Below are 13,666 nucleotides of genomic sequence, written 5' to 3' on the forward strand. Positions count from 1 at the left end.
AATACCATGCACATGACAGAACAGAGTGAAATGAAAGAGCTTTAAAAATATTTTGATTGGTTACCCGCCATTTCTATGGATAATTATGGTTTCGAATATCTTAACTTTAACGCACAATTGTTTAAAAAAGATATAAAATAAATTGAAAAAGTAGCCCGGGTAATTTTTCAAACTTTTTTTTTTTTTCTTTTGACCGTATTGCCTGTATCTAGACAAACCAAACCGAAACCCAACCCATTGCCTTGGAGTCAATTCCAACTCAGCAACCATATAGGACAGAGTAAAACTGCCCCATAGGGCTTCTAAGGAGTGGCTGGTGGATTTTGATTGCTGACATTTTGGTTAGCAGCCAAATCCTTAACCACTAGACCGCCTGACATAATTTTTGACGTCTCTGGGAATTTAAACAGAGCCAGCAGCCGGTGCCAGAGAAATATCTCCCCTGATCTTTGATGTGTTCAGTGCGTCAAATTTATTCTTCAGATGGTCTCTAAATTCAGGTGCGATATACTCTAAGTCATACTTTGCTTTCCTGGATTTACTCTGATTTTCTTCAGTTTCAGCTTGGACTTGCATATGAGCAGTTGATGGTCTGTTCCACAATGGGCCCCTGGCCTTGTTCTGACTGATGATATTGAGCTTTTCCGTCATCTTTCCACAGATGTAGGTGATTTGATTCCTGTGTGTTCCATCTGGCGAGGTCCATATGTACAGTCACCGTTTATGTTGGTGAAAGAAGGTATTTGCAATGAGGAAGTCGTTGGTCTTGCAAAATTCTATCATCGATCTCCAGCATTGTTTCTGTCACCAAGGCCATATTTTCCAACTACTGATTCTTCTTCTTTGTTTCCAACTTTTGCATTCCAATCACCAGTAATTATCAATGTATCCTGATTGCATGTTCAATCAATTTCAGCCTGAAGCAGCTGATAAAAATCTTCTATTTTTTCATCTTTGGCCTTAGTGGTTGGTGCGTAAATTTGAATAATGGTCGTATTAACTGGTGTTCCTTGTAGACGTATGGATATCCTATCACTGAGGATAGATCTTGAAATGTTCTTTTCGACAATGAATGCAACACCATTTCTCTTCAAGTTGTCATTCCCCGCATAGTAGCCTATATGATTGTCCGATTCAAAATGGCCAATACCAGTCCATTTCTGCTCACTAATGCCTAAGATATCGATGTTTATGTGTTCTGTTTCATTTTTGACGATTTCCAATTTTCCTGGACTCATACTTTGTACATTTCACATTCTGATTATTAATGGATGTTTGCAGCTGTTTCTTCTCATTTTGAGTCATGCCACATCAGCAAATGAAGGTCCTGAAAGCTTTACCCCACCCACGTCATTAAGGTCAACTCTACTTTGAGGAGGCAGCTCTTCCCCAGTCATCTTTTGAGTGCCTTCCAACCTAGGGGGCTCATCTTCCAGCACAATATCAGGCAGTGTTCCGCTGCTATTCATAAGGTTTTCATTGGCTAATGCTTTTCAGAAGTAAACTGCCAGGTCCTTTTTCATACATGAAGAAAGCAAGAAGTCATTGAAAAGACAGGAAAGAAAGAAAAGACCAAGATGGATATCAGAGGAGACTCTGACACTTGCTCACAAAAGTCAAGCAGCTAAAGTAAAAGGAAGAAGTGATGAAGTAAAAGAACAGAACAGAAGACTTCAAAGCGTGGCTCAAGAAGACAAAGTAAAGTATTACAATGACATGTGCAAAGACCTGGAGATAGAAAACAAAAGGGAAGAACACGCTTAGCATTTCTCAAGCTGAAAGAACTGAAGAAAAAATTCAAGCCTCGAGTTGCAATAGTGAAGGATTCTATGGGAGAAATATTAAACAACGCGGGAAGCATCAAGGGAAGATGGAAGGAAGACATAGAGTCATTATACCAAAAAGGGTTAGTTGATGTTCAGCCATTTCAAGAGGTAGCATATGATCAGGAACCAACGGTACTGAAGAAAGAAGTCCAAGCTGCTCTGAAGGCATTGGCAAAAAACAAGGCTCCAGGAGCTGACGGAATATCAATTGAGATGTTTCAGCAAACGGATGTAGTGCTGGAGGTGCTCACTCATCTATGCCAAGAAATATGGAAGCCAGCTTCCTGGCCAACTGACTGGAAGAGATCCATATTTATGCCTATTCCCAAGAAAGGTGATCCAACCGAATGTGCAAATTATAGAACAACATCATTAATATCACACGCAAGCAAAATTTTGCTGAAGATCATTCAAAAGTGGCTGCAGCAGTATATCGACAAGGAAATGCCAGAAATTCAGGCTGGTTTCAGAAGAGGATGTGGAACCAGGGATATCATTGCTGATGTCAGATGGATCCTGGCTGAAAGCAGAGAATACCAGAGGATGTTTACCTGTGTTTTATTGACTATGCAAAGGCATTCGACTGTGCAGAGTATAAAAAATTATGGATAACATTGTGAAGAATGGGAATTCCAGAACACTTAATTGCGCTCATGAGGAAACTTTACATAGATCAAGAGGCAGTTGTTCGGACATATCAAGGGGATTCCAATTGGCTTAAAGTCAGGAAACGTGTGCATCAGGGTTGTATCCTTTCACCATGCCTATTCAATCTGTACACTGAGGAAATAATCCAAGAAGCTGGACTATATGAAGAAAAATGGGGCATCGATTGGAGGAAGACTCATTAACAACCTGCGTTATGCAGATGACACAACTTGCTTGCTGAAAGTGAAGAGGACTTGAAGCACTTACTGGTGAAGGTCAAAGACTGCAGCCTTCAGTATGGATTGCACCTCAACATAAAGAAAACAAAACCCTCACAACTGGACCATTGAGCAACATCATGATAAACGGAGAAAAGATTGAAGTTGTGAAGGATTTCATTTTACTTGGATTCACAATCAACAGCCATGGAAGCAGCAGTGAAGAAATCAAACAATGCATTGCATTGGGTAAATCTGCTGCAAAGGACCTCTATAAACTGTTGAAAAGCAAAGATGTCATCTTGAAGACTAAGGTGTGCCTGACCCAAGCCATGGTATTTTCAATCACATCTTATGCATGTGAAAGCTGGACAATGAATAAGAAAGACCGAAGAAGAATTGATGTCTTTGTGGTGTTGGGAAAGAATATTGAGTATACCATGGACTGCCAAAAGAACGAACAAATTTGTCTTGAAAGAACTACAACGAGGATGCTCCTTAGAGGCAAGGATGGCGAGACTGCATCTTACATACTTTGGACATGTTGTCAGGAGGGATCAGTCCCTGGAGAAGAACGTCATACTTGGCAGAGTACAGGGGCAGTGGAAAAGAGGAAGACCCTCAACGAGGTGGATTGACACAGTGGCTGCAACAATGAGCTCAAGCATAACAATGATTGTAAGGATGGCGCAGGGTCAGGCAGTGTTTCATTCTGTTGTGCATAGGGTTGCTATGAGTCGGAACCGACTCGACAGCACCTAACAACAACAGCAACAATCTTTGATGAGTGAGAGTTTATGTGTTTTAAGACTGGTGATGATTACAAAGATAAAACTAGGCACAATTGTAATCAAGATCTTTTGGGCAAGCTTGAGCTAATCTTGATCAGTTTTAAATTATTTTAAGGTTCTCACGGCTTTCCCTATGAGGAGTTGCCTCAACTTGATATACACACCTTCTGTTTACTTCCATTTCTGAATGTCCTTGTCCTAATCTCCAACCCATGTTGTTACCTTAGTTCAGGCATAAGGTTCCTTATAACTTCCTTTTTTGTTTTATTTTTGAGAAACTTAGAAAACTGTAAAGAATGATGAGCAGACATCCAAATTAGTGCAGACATCCAAATTAGTGCAGACATCCAAATTAGTGCAGACATCCAAATTAGCCCATTAATATTTTGTCATATTTGCTTCCAGCTTTTTTTTTTTTTTTTTCCTAAAAACCAAACTGTTCAAATATAGCTTGAGCTAACGCCCAGGATCAGGATTACGAAATCAAACCCACAAAAATCAGATATCTTACCCAGTACCAAACTTAACTAATAATTTCAAATGTATCAGTCATCAGGAAGGATCTCTGGGGGCACAATGTTAGATGCTCGGCTGCTAATTGAAAAGTTGGCAGGTCTAACCCACCAGTGGCTCCACAGGAGAAAAGACTTGGCAATCTGCTCCCATAAAGATTAGAGCCTAGGAAATTCTATGGGGCTGTTCTACTCTGTCCTGTGGGATCACTATGAGTCAGAATCGACTGGACGACACACAATAACAGGTCATCTACAGGCTCAGACAAAGCAGGAAGTCAGCCAGTTTCCGTAGTCAGTTCCAATTCATGGGAACCCCATGTGTACAGAGTAGTACTGCATTCCATAGGTTTTCATGGCTGTGACTTTTTGGAAGCACATTGCCTGGCCTTTTTTCCTAAGAATCCTCTGTTTGAATATTTTGAATAACCTCTGTTTTGTCCAAAAGTCAAATGTGGTCCTTTTTATATTGGAAAAATCACCGAACCTTATCATTTCGTGAGGGAGGCCTGTACTGTTTTGATTTCCAGCAGCAAGCCAGTACCCACCTGCTTCATTTGGAGTTGGCCTTCATTTTGGGTTGAGAATTAAAAAGCTGGTTGTTTAGATAATCCATTAAAATTTTTCCTGACACCTATGGTCTCCTTTTCAGCACTGTGGTTTTAGAAAAACTTGAGAACTCGGTGTTCTGTGTTTAATTCTGGTCATGGGTAAAATTGTGGGAGCATGATACTTACCTTGGCCTTCCCATTTCCCTGGCTGATCATATGTCCTCACACCATATTGGAAAACAAAGATGCTTCCCATCTGCCTACAGCCACACCTCAGGTGTCTCTACTAAGATGAAAACTGGAATTTAGGAATAAGTATAGAAAGACTTCAGGAGTGGGCGGAGGACCCCATCCTCTCAGAGGTTTCCAGGGGACTAGTAGGGGACTCCCTAAACATCAAGTCTTAAAGACTCAGAAAGTTGAAGTTATAACAACGGAATAAGTGAAAAGCGGAATTTTTTGAGAGGCAGGTAACCCTGCCCTGTGTCTACATCACACAGTCCGCACGAAAGCATTTTAACTTTATGTTAGTAAACCGTAGTGACTCACAATTTTACAATTATTACAATTAACCTTTATTGAAAACATTTAAAAACAGTACATTTGGCAAAGGTGGTATTTATTTCATATATTGCTTACTACATTTTTCTTGCCAGTTTTATGTAACAGCATGCCAAAACCTCTTAGTCACTTTAGTAAATTGTATTTCTTCAGACATGGAGCTCCCTTTTGGGCAACATGTAACATTCAAATATCTACTGGAAATACCCTTCGATGAAATATCTATATGACATTTGGGAATACTAATACCACACCCCAATAGCCCTGGGTGGAAAAAACATATACAAAATCACAACAGCATTACTAGTCAAGCACATTATAGCTAATAGCCATTTACCTGAAAATAGTGTTGCATATGGATCCAGGATGAGTTTAAAAATATTTGTAGATCAAAGTAAAAGGGTCCAAGGTTGAACTGAGCATGAAAGCACTATGTTAGCTAATAGCACTAAGTGAGCTAAGCCATAGTTAGGAAGCCTATGTGAAAATTCCTATCGTAACAGAAAATAAATTAAGGGCTCATTATTTCTACGATATTTTTCAGATAGGCAGCTCTCTAGTGCATTTTAAATATGATTCAACATCAGGTAAACACATCTGCCAATGATGCTTTCTTTGTCTAAAATAAACTAAGAACTTCTCCTTGGAAACCATCTTCAGAATTTAGAACACACTCTTGTGATGATCATTTTGGTGGCAAATCGTAATCCTTTGAAAATAGACTTCATGGTGGGGAGGGGATAGAGAAAAGTCATGTGGTACCTCCTACAATACTTGGTACTCAGTAGCTGCTCTGTGAATGTTGATTAAATATGATAATCAAGGAAGTCATGTCATTTTGATTCAATAGAATGTTAGGAGATCTCCTGTGTGTCTCTTCAATGGAATACCCTTAGACTTTGTGTCGGTTTGACTGTATGTAATTAAGTTTCCAGCACCTTCAACATGGCATGTCAGTGCGTATATACAGTTTATTAGAGAAACTTCCAAATTGATTGAAAAGAAGGTGATAACCATCCGTTCTATATGGCCTTAAGCTGACCTCAACTGGTTCTGCAGGCCAGAGTCAACACGGATCTACTCCAATCTAAAAAAGGCAGTGGCAAAGAGTCAGTCTGAAACTGGAACTCTCATCCATTGCTGGTGGGAACATAAAATGGTACAACTGCTGTGGAAAACAGTTCCTCAAAAAGTTAAACACAGAACTATCATATGACCCAGGAATACCAATCCTAGGTATATACCTCAAAGAATTGAAGGCAGGATACAAAAACAGAAATTTGTACACCAATGTCCATTGCAGCACTGTTAACAATAGCCAGAAGGTGGAAACAAATGCCCGTCAACAGATGAATGGAAAAACAAAATGTAGTATATATACACAGTGGAATATTAGCTGTAAAGAGAAATGAAGTTCTGATATATGCTACAACATGGATGAATCTTGAAAACATGCTGAGTCAAATAAGTCAGTCACAAAAGGACAAATATTCTATGGTTTCATCATATGGAATAGACAAGTGTATAGAGATCAAAGCTTAGTGGTTACCAGGGGAAGGAGCAAGAAGGGAGAAGTCTTTACTCAGGTGGCACTGAGTTTCTGTTAATGGTGGTGGAATAATTTGGAAAAGGAGGGTGGTGATGGTTGTACAACATGATGAACATATCCAATGTCACTGAATTGTACATGTGAAGAATGTTGAAATGGCAAATATTTTGTTACATAGATATTTGCACACAAAAAATGTTGAATTGGTAAACATTTTGTTATATATATTTCTACCACAATAAAACAATGTTTAAAAAAATTAGTCAATCTGAAAAGCTAAATCTGATAAACCAAGTCTGGATCATGAGAAAATTCTATTTCCAAATTGTAAGCAATTAGAAGACAGTTAATTTCAGAGGTTTCCTTACAAAAAAGGAGGAGCCAAATCATTGTTGGCATTGTGAATGCTTTTGCCATCTAAAGCTATCTGGAATTACTAGCAAACCTTTATATTTTATTCATGAATCCTAACCCAGTGGAACAAAGTGTTATTTCTCAATCTAGGTTTTGCAATATTTTGGTGCCTAGGTCCTGGCAAGTGCCCTGTCCTTGCCCCACCATGATCATAATCACTGCTCCTCTTCTCTGAAAGGTTATAAAAAAGGCTGAACTCAAGACTTCAGAGGTTCCTGAAAGCTGGTGTCAAAATTAGTGTTCAGCAGTCAAAACTCTTTGCAAATGACTTCTCTGCTGGATATAATTGTCTCCAACCTGCTTGACAGGGAAATTCTCCTTTAGGTGTTTAGGAAAGAAGGGTAAAGGTGCTGAGTCAAGATCACTTGGGAAGACTGAGTTGTGGTTATGTTCTTCTGAGCCCCTGAGTCATCCAACATTATTGGTCTACCTGTAGCATGATTAGCAAATGTAACCAATAATTTTTTTTTGTTTTGTAATGCAGCATGTGGATCCCTCAACTCTACCATTTCTCACATCATAACAAAACCAGCTCAGCTACAAGACCTCCCCAAAGTGGAGCTGGTTTTTTCATGCGTTTACTTCGTTTCAAAGAGCAGGAAACCTGCAAAGGTGGAGAAGCGCTGGTGGTCCCCGTGGAGAGCTCCATTGCCCATTCTTAGCCAAACCTCGTCCCCTTTGGCCAGCTTCAGCACTGCATGGTTGCTGGAAGTATCTGATTTCCCCTTTGTTTCATAGCTGGAGAGAAAAAAAGAGGGCACCCATTACTTAGCCTTTGTAGTGGACAGTCAGCTTTTCACCAAAATCTGCCCTCCCTTTCTCTCCCAGACACTCCTGCATGTAGTCCTGTGATTAAGCTTTCTAAATGGTATGTGGGTGGAAATGATGCGTGCTATTTCTACGCCTACCAGGTGCTCCTTGGAAACCCTACGGGGCAGTTCTACTATGCCCTATAGGGTCACTATAGCCGAAATCAACTCAACATCAATGAGTTCAGTTCTGTGAAGGCGCCCTGGCAGTACAGTGGTTAAGTGCTTGGCTGCTAACCAAAAGGTCAATGGTTCGAACACACCTGCCAGTCCAGGGGAGAAAAACGTGGCAGTCTGCTTTCGTAAAGATTACAGCCTTGAAGACTGTATGGGGAAGTTCTGCTCTGTCCTGTAGGGTTGCTATGAGTGGGAATCAACTCGACAGCGACAGGTTTATTTTTGGGTTGACTTCTAAACATTTTTAATCCTATCTGATCATGACATAGCCTGTATCTATTTGATTGAATGAGATGCCTAAATGGGAAGCCAATAACATTACCTTTGCTCTTTAATATATAAAAGCACTTGGCCTTTCCAACCCTGCTAGGCCCCAGCTGTAGACCTGGCTAACAAAACTTTCACAAATACCCCTCCATGTTCGTTGCCCATTATGACTGTCTGGGATGGTAATGACAATGACCATAATGACCTTAGAGGCCGTATAGTGACACCTGGGTTACAAAAGACTGGGGAAAGCAGAATTAGTCCTACCCTGCCTCAACCTGGAACATCCTCCTTAGACTGTTCCATGAGAAAGAAATACATTTCTATTAGGTTCACATCATTACATTTTGGGTTTACGTTCCCACGGTATAGCCTATTGTAACTAATCTAGAATTTGCTCGAAGAGGAGAGGGTGTTGCCATACCCAAACTAAAATATGTTGCATTGGCTCATGGTCAGGCAGGTGGCAGCAAGGAAACAAATATTGTGGGCTAGAAAGGAAGCGAGAGAGTGAGAAAACAGATCCATTTTATGCCACAACTAAGAAAACATTCAGTTAAACATGTGTTAACTTGGAAGGTAGACCTAATGCCTACTGAGCCTGTAGCTCTAAGTAAGGAAAGCAACTGAAATTAAAAAAAAAACAAAACTAAAATTCTCTTTGTGGCTTTAAGAAAGATATTTCTAGACAAAACGAGCTCAGACAAGGACTGATAAGTTTGAAGCAGAAGAGATGAACAGAGAGAGTCTAGAAAGCCGAGGCCTAACAGGGTTGGAAAAGCCAAGTCCTTTTACACTCAAGGAGCAGAGGTAATGTTGTGGGCTTCCCATCAAGGCTTCTCATTCAATCAAATAAATACAGCCTATGTTATGTCATGATCAGACAGAATTAAAAGTGTTGCCTTTTGAGTGATGCCTCGGATGAGTAAAGCACTACTGAAGAAGAAAAATAAAGTAGGAGGCGTCACACTACCTGATCTCAGAACCTAGTATACAACTATGGTAGTCAGAACAGCCTGGTACTGGTACAATGACAGACACATTGACCAATGGAACAAAATGAAGAAACCAGATTTAAAGCCATCCACCTCCATTCACTTGATCTTTGACAAAGGCCCAAAGTCCATTAAATGGGGAAAAGATGGTCTTTTTAACAAACGGTGCTGGCAAAACTGGATGTCTACCTGTAAGAAAATGAAACAGGATCCATACCTCATATCATACACAAAAACTCATTCAAAATGGATCAAAAACCTAAATATAAAACCAAAAACTATAAAGATCATAGAAGAAAAAATAAAGTCAATGCTAGAGGCCCTAATGCATGGCATTAACAGGCTACAAACCATAACAATATAAAAACACCAAAAGATAAACTAGATAACTGGGATCTTCTAAAAGTTAAACACCTATGCTCATCAAAAGACTTCACCAAAAGAGTAAAAAGAGAACCTACAGACTAGGAAAAAAAGTTTTGGTGATGACATATCCGACAAAGGTCTAATCTCTAAAATCTATAGGAAAATCCTCTACAACAAAAAGACAATCTAATTAAAAAATGGGCAAAGGATATGAATAGACACTTCACCAAAGAAGACATTCAGGCACCTAAGGGACACATGAGGAAGTGCACGAGATCACTAGCCATTAAAAAAGCCATTAGAGAAATGCAAATCGAAACCACAAGGAGATACCATCTCACCGTGACATTAACGGCATGAAATCAAAAAACAGATAATAGCAAATGTTGGAGCGGCTGTGGGGAGATTGGAGCTCTTATGCACTGCTGGTGGGAATGCAAAATGATACAACCATTTTGGAAAATGATACGGCACTTTCTTAGAAAGTTAGAAATAGAAGTACCATATGACCCAGTAATCCCACTCCTAGGAATATATCCTAGAAAAATAAAAGCCATCACACAAATAGGCATATGCACACCCATGTTCATTGCAACATTATTCACAATAGCAAAAAGTTAGAAATGACCTAAGTGCCCACCTACAGAAGAACGGATAAACAAACTATGGTTCATATGCACAGTGCAATATTATGCAATGATAAAGAACATGGATGAATCTGGAGGGCATTAATCTGAGTGAAATAAGTCAATCACAAAAGGACAAATACTGTACGAGGCCACTATTATAAAAACTTGTAAAAAGGTTTACACACAGAAAGAAACAATCTTTGACAGTTACGAGGGAGGGGAGGGGTGGGGAGGGAAAAACACTAACTAGATAGTGGATAAGTGGTAACTTTGGTGAAAGGTAAGAATGGGGAAGTCAGCACACCAGCCCAGGGGCAAGGACAAGAAGGCAAGAGGGAACAGGAAACCTGGTAATAGGGAACCCAAGGTCGAGAAAGGACACATCTGTCATGGGGTTGGCAACCAATGTCACAAAACCATATGTGTATTAATTGCTTAAAAAGAAACTAATTTGCTCTGTAAACCTTCATCTAAAGCACAATTTAAAAAAAGGAAAGAAAAATGTTGCCTTTCCACTTAAATCTATTGTTTCAGAAGGCTTCATGGTAACCCAAAAACCATTGCTGTCGAGTCAGTTCTGATTCTTAAGGGCGCTGTAGGACAGAGTAAAGCTGCTCCATAGGGTTTCCAAGTCTGTAATCTTTACAGAAGCAGATTGCCACATCTTTCTCCTTTGGAGCAGGCTGGTGGGTTCAAACAGCCAACCTTTCAGTTAGCAGCTGAGCGTTTAACTACCATGGCACCAGGACTTCTTGGCCTCATGGAAAAAAACAAACAAACCTGTTGCCCTCAAGTCAATTTCGACTGATATCAATCCTATAGGGCAGAGTAGAAGTGTCCCATAGGGTTTCCGAGGAGCAGCTGGTGGATTTGAATGGCCAACTTTTTGATTAGCAGCCGAGCTCTTAACCACTGTGCCACCAGGGGTCCATGGACTCATGGTAAAGCCACCATTAAATTGAGAGGGAAAACCATGGGGACGAGAAGCAAGGAAATAACAAGCTGAAAAACTACCTGTCAAGAACAGAACACTGATTGTGGTTTACTAACACATGTAGCTGACGGGGGTAAATAGAGCAAAAGCCTACTAAGTTTTTGGGGAACTGGTATTGCCAAAAAACCTAAATGTGACCTTAAAATCTTTGGATTGTTCAGGTAAGTGCTCTTATATCCTCAAATTTGCACCAGCTATAAAAGAGCTCTAGGGAGAGCCTACTCACCTTTTAGATGTGGCCATGAAGAAAACAAAGACGACCCTCCCAGAAAGCAGAAGCCAAAGAGAAAAAGAGACACAGGGATTGACTTGACAGAACCATCCAGTCACTGTCAAGTAGATTCTGACTCGTGGCAACCTCATTGTGTCAGCATAGACCTGTGCTCCACAGAGTTTTCAGTCGTGGATTTTCTGGAAGTAGATCACCAGACCTTTCTTTCAAGGTGCCCTCTGGGTGGACTTGAACCTCCAACCTTCAATTAGCAGCTGAACACTTAGCCATCTGCACCACCCAGAGACTCCATACAACCTAAATGTTGTTGTTGTATGCCATTGAGTCGATTCCAACTCATAGCAACCATATAGAACAGGTTAGAACTGCCCCATAGAGTTTCCTAGGTTGTAATCTTTATGGGAGCAGATCACCGGGTCTTTTCACCCATGGACCTGCTGGGTGGGTCCAAACCAACAACCTTTAGGTTAGTAGCGGAGTTCTTTAACAACTGCACCGCCAAGGCTCCTTCCCAACCTAACCTTCTCAACTTGCCAACAAGAGGGACTCTGGGGAAGACTGTCAAAAGATTTCAGCCTCAGGCAAAGGAAGAAGGTGAGTAGGAAGGCAGAAGAAAGGGCAGAGAGAAAAGGAAAAAATCGTAAGTTAAGCAAAGTCTTCAAATTATTGGTTATGGGAGTGTTGCTAGCAATTAGCTCAAGGTCTTTCATCAACTTGCTGATGCCGAGATTTATCAAATTTATTTCTTCTCAAATATTAATTTTAATCGGGCTGTATCCCAGAGCATGGGAGGCTCTCATTGAAGACACAGGCCATGTCAGGTTCTGTTGAGCCCATAGACTTCCCTGGCTTGGGCATTCTTTGAGCAAACAATGGCACCATAGATGATACCTGTGATGGAAAAGACCACCCACCTGTACATGCTGAAGACTGTGTTGCCATTGTGCATAAGGTATACGTATACCTCCTCAACATCCTCATGCTTCATCATGCTGAAGGTGAAGAAATACACACCTGAAAAAGGCAGGTATTTAGCAACGTTTATATTAACATTTTTTTTTTTAAAAAAAAAAAAAAACTAGTTTTTTTTTAGTTTTTTTTTATATTAACATATTGTATATTGAGGACCTAGGGACAGCAGGGGGATACACCAAATGACTTCATATTTCTTTTGTTAATACTCGACACAGTATGTAGTTTCTTCTTGGCCTTTATTTGCATGAGTGTCTCTTTATCTGCTCTCACCTTCAAACTGCTTTAAATTTTGTTCACTTTCTCAGTGTGTATACTGTCTGCCTCCAGCAAGATTACAAAGTCCTTAACACAAGAGGTATCCCTTAGCTGTATTTCACTGCTTCCTCCCACCCGTCTGGCCAAGTGCTCGGGGCAGAGTACATGCTGTTACTGAGTCTAGGTTAATTATCATCACCATTCACCACATGAATCATGTTAATAAGGTACAGAGCCCTGCAGGAGAGCGAGCACGTGGCCTTCCCGGAACCCAACAAAATGAGCCAAGTGTAACGTTACAATGGTGGACCACACTCACCGTGCCACAGGCATTAGCCAAAGATAATAAAGTGCTGGATCACTGAATAAATGTTTATTAGTTCTAAAGAAAAAGTTCCAGCAATTTCTCATGTTACTCGTTATAAATGGATGGAATTATATGCAATAAACAGAAAGATCCAACTGAGACTCAGCAGCATAACCCTGTTACTGAAAGTCCAGGTCCTCTTCGTATGAAAAAGGCCAACAGATTTTAAAAGATGTGAATTTTCTTGGGAAATTCTAGTGCTTCTAAGTGAAAGCAATTTAATATGACCTGGAACACTAAATGCAGCATGGAAGAGTCCGTTAATGAATGATTAAGAAGAATCCAGATTCAGCTAAAAGGAAAATCTTCCCAACCCCACATCATCTTGGGATTGGAAACGCATTTTAGAAAGGTTATAATTCAAAAAGCTCTTACTGATTTCCGTGTTACATTTTTGGACTACAGGCCTTGTAAGAGAAAAATCCAGAGACACTTAAAAAAAAAAAAAAACCCACTGGACAGCTTTATGCTGTTTCCCAAAGGTGCAGGCAAGTAAGATAGAAGCTGTGATGGTGCCACGTTGATCCATC

At 40.2% G+C, this 13,666-nt stretch overlaps 1 protein-coding gene across 2 annotated transcripts in view; it reads right to left on the minus strand.

Annotated features, from left to right (window-relative positions):
- Nucleotides 1–5,097: 5,097 nt before the first annotated feature.
- The window catches only part of C1QTNF3 (C1q and TNF related 3), a 27,345-nt gene continuing 18,776 nt past the window's right edge, over nucleotides 5,098–13,666 (minus strand). For both annotated transcript variants that reach the window (XM_003407944.3, XM_003407943.3), the window contains exons 5-6: nucleotides 12,454–12,553; nucleotides 5,098–7,808 (exon numbers count right to left, since the gene is read on the minus strand). In XM_003407944.3, the coding sequence (XP_003407992.1) occupies nucleotides 7,649–7,808; nucleotides 12,454–12,553 (260 nt within the window). In that variant the 3' untranslated portion in view covers nucleotides 5,098–7,648. The remainder of the gene's footprint in view (nucleotides 7,809–12,453; nucleotides 12,554–13,666) is intronic.

Source organism: Loxodonta africana, chromosome 2 (genome assembly GCF_030014295.1).
Source record: "Loxodonta africana isolate mLoxAfr1 chromosome 2, mLoxAfr1.hap2, whole genome shotgun sequence".
Classification (NCBI taxonomy): Eukaryota; Metazoa; Chordata; class Mammalia; order Proboscidea; family Elephantidae; genus Loxodonta; species Loxodonta africana.